General features: G+C 38.1%; 1 protein-coding gene across 1 annotated transcript; it reads left to right on the top strand.

The window, feature by feature from the left end:
- Positions 1 to 3,404: 3,404 nt before the first annotated feature.
- LOC117290054 (melanopsin-A-like) lies at positions 3,405 to 6,701 on the top strand. The gene has a single exon (XM_033771300.1). The coding sequence runs from the start codon at positions 3,689 to 3,691 to the stop codon at positions 4,859 to 4,861; it is 1,173 nt and encodes a 390-aa protein (XP_033627191.1). The 5' UTR covers positions 3,405 to 3,688; the 3' UTR covers positions 4,862 to 6,701.
- The last annotated feature ends 1,539 nt before the right edge of the window (positions 6,702 to 8,240 follow it).

The following is an 8,240-nucleotide window of genomic DNA, read 5'->3' as shown; positions in this document are numbered from 1 at the left end:
AAATTCTGCAATTTGTTTATGGGATTAATAAATAAATGAATAATTTAAGTGGACACCGTTTCTGACTTCTGTAAAGTTTGTATTATGAGTTTTAAAACGGACTGATGTAAATTTTGCCTGTGGGCTACTAAAACAAAAATCCAACTTGCTTTAAAAAGAATTATAATCATATTTCGTCCTTTTCAAATGAATTATAAATTTAAACAAATCTGGAGAAAAGTGTGCCTCGTGTTACTCTGCTAAATTGAAATAAACGGTCTCGCAAAGAGCGCCCTCTGCTTGACAACGGGGGACATTGCCCAAGTGCAGACATGGTCTCTCGTCAAGGCGCTCATTGTGTATAGCTGTCACTGACTAACGTTATACTAAACTACTGTCCCCTCTTGAAGCTTTCAACAACATGAAGAGGAGTGCTGTCAGTCTGGCTGGATCTGGACCGCGAAGCTTTTACTCAAATTTCAAATGTTAATTTATTTTCAATTAAGGACCTTTTAATAATTACGTATATTGAATTGCCATATGACCTTATAGTTCTGAACAGAAGAGATGTTTCATGTCGGCCATACCTAAGCCTCATGTTCACGTCTTCTGTCTTAAATCCCCACCTGTCGTCATGTGTGTGCACTCAAACGTAATCAATTACATATCTCATGGGGGGGGGGGGGGTTCAAATCAATAATGGATGGTATAGGTCTACTGATGTCGGTGTATGGCCGTTGGGCCATGTTTAAAGGTATGGTTTAGTCTGGTGCCTTTGTATTCAGAGACGTACATGTTTTTGTAACAAAAACAGCTGTGGGTATCAGAACTGGCCAATTCAGAGAGTTCGCATGAAAATTTGCTATAATGAGCGCAAAAATTGTGACAAAAATTCCATTTCGTACCATTTGCAACTGGTTTCTTTCTTTGTTTAGCGCAGCATTGTTATATCATTGTCTGCTCAGCTTATCTATGCAACTGGGCCAAGTTATCACTACAGGTTCAAATTGCATTGCTGCAAAATTAGTTTCTTTAAGCAGGCTTGTTCCAAGATTCAAGTGAGTCTAATATTTGATTCTAATTATTTGGCACACTTTTTGTTTACAAATCAAAGCAAACTTACAAAAACTGTAGGTTGTTTTCAATGCAACATACTTAGTTCACCCACTGTGATAGTAGCGTGGAAATATAATTTGTTTGAGAACTCCTGCTTTAATTTCTAAGTTTCCAGAAAAAATGAAACCAAAACCTTGAAAGGTTCTCCTGGTTGAACAACTGTTCCGAAACTGGGACTTGCTCTTCCTTCCTACCTATAGCCAGATCCGGTTGACATACTTCTGAGCCGGATCCCACCGGAAGCCTCCGCTCAGGGGCATTGGCACCGAATTTTTTTTGCTGGAATTGTCTCGGTAATTCTTTGATTTTTCTTTCTTTTCATCGAGTCAAACTTCCTTGTTCTCCTTTTTATATGTAACTTTACATAATTTTATTGGACTTTTTAAGAGTATGTTGTTAAAGGCAGTGAACTTAACACTATTGATAATAACTCAAAATAATTTTTAGCACAAAACCTTTCTTGGTGACGAGTAATGGGGAGAGGTTGATAGTATAAAACATTGTGAGAAACGGCTCCCTCTAAGTGTCATAGTTTTTGAGAAAGAAGTAATTTTCCACGAATTTGATTTCGAGATCTCAGATTTAGAACTTGAGGTCTCGAATTCAACCATCTAAACGCACACAACTTCGTGTGAAATGGGTGTTTTTTCTTCTTTCATTGTTATCTCACAAATTCGATGACCGATTGAGCTCAAATTTTCACAGGTTTGTTATTTTATGCATATGCTGAGATACACCAACTGTGAAGGCTATTCTTTGACATTTACCAATAGTGTCCACTGCCTTTAAAACACGTGACAGTTACGTCTGTCACTGAAACATGTAATTCTTGCTAATTAATGTTTATACCAAATCCATGGGCATAGGACCCACGAGAGCAAATGGCAACTCCGGTCACAATTCGGGCAACACAGGGGAGACGATTCGGGCACAGCAAGAAGAAAGGAACATGCGAAAGGAAACGGTAACATACCTTGTGACCAAGACTTGTCTGCTTGGTCGCCTATTTGTTTTGAAACATGAATTTTAATATTTTTCTTTTGATAATTTCAAAAATTGTAACGTTGTATTTTACAACTTACGCTGTTGTCTATGATCCAATACAATCACAACAGTCCCGCCAATGCCTGGACAAATTTAATGAGAAACGTACAGATCATTCGTCATCATTACGGAGCTGGAATTATGACTCGATTTTGACAACGACCCCCAAGTTGAGATAAGTCCCCTTAATGACCATTCAGGTTTTAGGCAGATAAAACATGGGCGTGTATCGACACTGCCTTTGTGATTGTAATAAACCTTAAATGGATGCACTCTTAACTAGTTTAGGTTGAGGATAAATTAATATTGGAGTCGTAAAACGAAATTGCCTGGAATAACGCGTGCTCACGTATTGTCTTGAAGTAAAATAACTGAGTGCGCTTTCCCTGATAATATTGGAAAGGCGTCCGCCAATAACTGTCCCTTTACATATAAATGAAGGATTGTATCTACAGGAGAGAAATTGTTGGTTTAAGCGTATAGTGTCGCCACATGACCTTTGTCACACAAAAAACACGTTCATGTACGTACACGATATTGATCGTGTGCATACACGAGAATTATCATGTACGTACGCGATAATTATCATGTACACGATAATTACTATGTTCGTATACACGATATCTATCGTATGTAGGCCTTCACGGTAAATTCCATGTACGTACAATTTAACGTTATGTACGTGCACGATAACTATCTAGTACGTACACGATAATTATCAAGTACGTGCAATGACTTTCATGTAAATCTGAAAAATGACAAGTTTATACCAGTTCCAATCGTCAAAAAAAAAGTCCTTCCGACTGAGAAAGTCGAGAAAACAACACTTCCCGTCAAATCACCGTTTAATTCGATTGCCACAATATTGAAAACACGGACAAAACACAAATTGCCTGTCATTGTTTTCTCCGAAACATATCCACTGAATTTGATTAAGGGACCACATGTTTGTACGATGCTTTATATTGAAGACCAGAGGATGAAAATAAATTTGTTGCGTGAAAAAACATCTCCTTTAAGGTGTGTTTGCTTGACGTTAATGCCATGTAGTCGCTCTTGTGCACGCCCCTCTCCTTCATTCTTTCGTGGAAACTAAAGAAGGCTGTTTTCGGTCACATGTTTATAGGAGTTGAAGTTGAGATGCTCACAGTCATTCTGCATGAATAAACCAACACACGGATATGAAATGAACTGGGCCGGGGTTGCATCACGGACGATTACTCTTCAATGTAAACACGTCACCCGCTACAACTGGAGGAACTGCGTTCGATTTTCCTTCCCAACAGTGATTATTAAATTAATTCAAATACAGCCCGGAGGTTGGTCCACAATCTGCCAATCCCCATGAAGACGGAAGTGAAAAGGCATTATCGAGAAGGACGCGATATGATAATTTGTACAAGGGGTTGAGTTTACTGTTCGTGTCCACAAAACCAATTGGCGAGAATTGCGGTTTGCCATTGCAGCTCGGACGCAGACAGAGTGAAGATTCACTACTTGTACTTGGCAAATTTGCTGTCAGTTATAGCGAGTGAGAAAGCTGATCACGATGAACGACTCAAACACAGATGTGATGGAGGTATCTGATGATAGCTTCACAACTGTCATGTCCTACATGACTACCATGGAGATAAACACCACATCAGCGCCAGATGGGATAATGTACAGCTACGGTGAGAGGGTCTTCATCGGCCTGAGCTGGTTGATCATCTCCATCTTGGGTATGACCGGCAACGGCATGGTCATCCTGGCCGTAGGGCTGTCCAGACGGCTCCGGACCCCTACTAATGTCTTCGTGGTCAACTTAGCCGTGGCAGATTTCCTGTCGTGTTTCTGTCTCCCGTGGAGTGTGGCTGGTCTTCTGAGTCAGAACGGAATCACTGGAGCCGAGATACCATGCATGGTCACCGCTTTCATCAGCTACGTAAGCTCAGGCGCGAGTCTCTACCACATGGCTAGCATTGCTCTGAACCGTGTGCTTCTCATCAAGAGACCCATGACTGCTTACCAATGGCTCTACACCCCTACTAAGATCACCTTTCTTGTGACATTTTCATGGCTTGTTGCAATCTGCGTCATTTTGTTGCCACCTCTGGCTGGTATCGGTAGTCTTGGCTACGACGAGCAGGAGCACACATGCACTGATGATGACACCCACCCCCTGGCCAAGCTCTACCAACTCACCCAGGTAGTCTTCTTCTTCCCTGGTCCAATGATCATCATCGTTGTGTGCTACATTATCGTATTCGCTCATGTCCGCAGCCACTTCATCAAGCAGAAGAAGCGCCGACCATCCTACCAAATATCCAAGGACACTCCGAGTGGCCCCGTCAGCAGCGGCTATATCCCCTCTGACAGCCCGGCGGAAATCCAGGCGGGAGACACCATCGACGCCTCGGTCAGGAATCGCCTCAACCGGCAACAAATTCAGATCACTAAGAACTTACTGATGATAGTGGTGGTCTACTTCGTCTGTATCATCCCCTATAGTGTCATGCTCTTCACGGGCAGCGATCGCTACACACTCTACGGTGGTACCATCTTCTTATGCAATACATGGATCAACCCGATAGTCTACGCTACAAAACACCCCCAGCTTAAGGTAGTACTTAGAATGATGATTCGATGCCGATGCAACAAGATCCCTGATCCATCCCGAATGGTAAGACGACTATCAAGCAAGACCATCAAGATCAACAATGTCAACCAAACCAAGGCCTAAAGAACTTTGCCATCAAATCCTCATGACTTTTTAACTTTAGGTCGAGACATCCACAGTTGGACTTAGATCTCCACTGCCTCATGACTCTTAAACGTTAGCTCGCTGAGGTATGCTCCGAGCGGCCTAACATGTCATACTTTAAGGGGAATGCCCCCGTCAGTTGTCCTGACATCGTAAGTATGATTTGGTTTCAAAGAGAAGATGCTTCGATTGCTTGTAACTGCAAAACCATTTCGTAAAAATCTGATTTGGTTTTAGAAGTGCTGAAATACTTTATTATTGTCAGACGAAATCAAAGGTATCAAGCAAATAAGTCAAGATTTTTCTCCCTGGAAACCAGACGATACTTAAACACTGTGAATAAATCTGAAAATACGTATGTTTTGCTAAAGTAGTTCTAACATGATCATTATGAAAATTGTGCCCACCGTTTAAGTTAATATATTTGTGTGTGACACCATGAGAAAACTTTATACTCGGTGCACTGGATATTATACAAATAATTGAATGCATTTGAGTCTATTGTCGCAGGTGATAACCTTTTTCGCATGTGAAATCTGGACTATCCCATTTCACAAGGCAAAGTCGAGTAAAATGGAAAGACCAGATTTTACCGAGTGATTATGTCATGCGACAATACACGAACAAAATGCATTCATTGTTTTTGTTTTTAAATATATTTTCTGTATAACTTACTGGGATATAGATTCTAGTTATTCAAATTTGTTTACAATAAACACAAAACACGAACTCATGCAACCCGGACTCTGAAAACTCGAGGTATCTAAAAAATAAAAATGAAAAGAAATGACAGCAAACAAATCAAACTCTAACCGTTGACTAAATGACAATAACAATGTTTTCCGCTGTGACATGACATTGCCTCGTTTGGACAAACTGGCAGTAAATGATTATTCAAACGATGAAGCATCATTTAATTATCCATATTGGACTGCAATATTAAATTCTGGAGCGTCGTAAATACATAATACAATAATGGTGAAATTTGTGAAATTCAAGTTGATATTTTACTGCTAACGAAATTTGAGTTGAAACTCTTGAATCAAAAGCACCATTTTGTAGACATGGACAAGGGGGGGACGATAGGAAAACTAAAATAATTTTATGGTTGGGATATTTTTAGCCTCAAAGTAAATGATGTCAAATAATACATGCTTTCGCTGTATGGAAAATATAACTGTTTGATGTTCATAAAACAAAGAAACAATCCATATTTTAAGAGGGCAAATCATTTAGTATTTTTATTTGTTTCTGTAAACATGGTTCCAGTCAGTTTAAATTTATGAACTTATCATCTTGTCTTTGCGATTTTTGAAGTCGAGCCTCGTATAAAATAAATAATTAAAATAGATGAATAATAAAGTACACAACTGTGCTCTAAAACAGACATTGTAAATAATTCAAAGGATGCCATAGAGTAAGATAATTAAGAATAAAACTGCAATTAGAATCAATCTTGACGACACAGGAATGAAATTCGAATAATCTATTATTAACGAGGTGATATAAGATTAAATCTGATGACACAGTGAAGACATTTGAATAATTTATCACTGAAGAATCAATTAATATTTTATCTTTATGACTTTAGGGAAACACGTTTGAAAATTCTATTATTAATAAGATGACAAAAGGTTCAATTTTTGATGACACATAGGAGAAACTTGAATAATCTATCCTTAAAGGGCAGGTATATGTCATTAAAGGAAAGTTATCATTCTTAAAAGAAATGGCAATGGAAACTTGTTGGTTAGAAGCGTATAGCAGCTTTCGATGTTATAAAGCATTTTGAAAAACATTTCACTTCAAAATAATGTGGCTACAATCGAAACAACATCGTCGCAACAACGCTGACAAAACGAACTTTGTTTTGTTATTGAAAACTCAACAAAAACTTCACCATTGACTGTTTTTAATCTTTTTTTAAATTAAATAGTTTAAATTCCCACTTATTTTAAATTTTTGATTGTCCAACTGTAAATTGCTTCATTTACTGTAAAATAAAACAAGTATTGTTTATTACAATAGTGATAATAACAACGATGATATATAAATAAATGAACAAACAAATACATAAATAAATGAATATGATTATGCTTTTCTTACAAGTTCATTTTGCCAACTTGTTTTCTTAGTGAACTGCGTGATCATAATGCCACCAACGAGCCGATAGTCTGAGTCTGGTGCGAACACAGGATGTCACATTCCACAGTGTTTTGAATTTCAGAAGAAAAACAAATTTAATCATAGGAAGTAAACGCTGTAATTTCCTCTTAATAGTGCCATATCATTCGTTTAGACCAATTAAGAACTCAATCCGCGACAGTGAAGTGATTAATGAAAATTCCCCTCGACCAACTAAAGTGAAAGTAGTCCCGGCCGATTTCCCCCTTCCGCCCAGGTAGATAAGCAGAACAGTTATTTTCCGAACTGAGAAATCCCTGTATTTCCACAAATCTACTAGTAAAATATAAAGCAAGACGTGTTCTCAAAAGAACATAATCTACAAATACACATTCATTAAAGCTCTCAAATTTCCAATTTCAAAATAGTGAAAAACCGACTACACAGTTTGCATGACATCGATTCGAAACAAAAATTAATAAAACGTTTACTGATGAGCAATCAACTCCAAACGCGAAATTAAACTATTTATTTCTCATCAAATAATTATAACATATTTGACAGAAACATTTCAAGGGGTGTTTTCTAATATGATCATCATTAGACCGTGTAAATTTTATGTAAATCTGTGACTTTTAGTTATTACCAACGTTTTCCATGATAACAAACACCCCACCCCAAAACAACTAAGATAATACTAATTAAAAGTTGCGGCAGCTGTTTGATAATGCGTGACAAAAAGTTCAGGAAAACAATCAACTAAAAAAATACAAAAAATGTGAACAACAATTCGCGTTTCGTGAACACTTTTGCTTCAACCTGGACTGCCTCACAGCGACACAAAAAACAGCAACTATGATAGAAATAAATAAAAGTGGTGGAACTAAATTGAGCCTTTGCACTAAAACTCTGTCAAGGTTAATCAACCAATAGTGCCATAGATATAATCTAGAACGACATTTCATAATTGATCTAGCAGACGACAGGACGTACGAGTGTAGTTACAAAGAAAGGTAAAGGCCAAGATGAAAAGGTCGAACAAGAAGAGTACTTTATATCTCTACTACTTAATGTAACAGATTCTACTGTGAAATTCCACAAAAAATGGGACTCTTTCAAATTATTGTGTTTCATAAAGTGATATGTCGGTCAACTTTATATTTCGTTTTGCGGCCAAAGTATACGATTCGGACTGCCTCTATGTGTACCCGGGGCCAATCTCGGTCGTTTTGTT

Source organism: Asterias rubens, chromosome 5, assembly GCF_902459465.1.
Source record: "Asterias rubens chromosome 5, eAstRub1.3, whole genome shotgun sequence".
Taxonomy (NCBI): domain Eukaryota; kingdom Metazoa; phylum Echinodermata; class Asteroidea; order Forcipulatida; family Asteriidae; genus Asterias; species Asterias rubens.
Note: the sequence above shows the minus strand (reverse complement) of the source record. Positions and strands in the feature narration are given on the sequence as shown.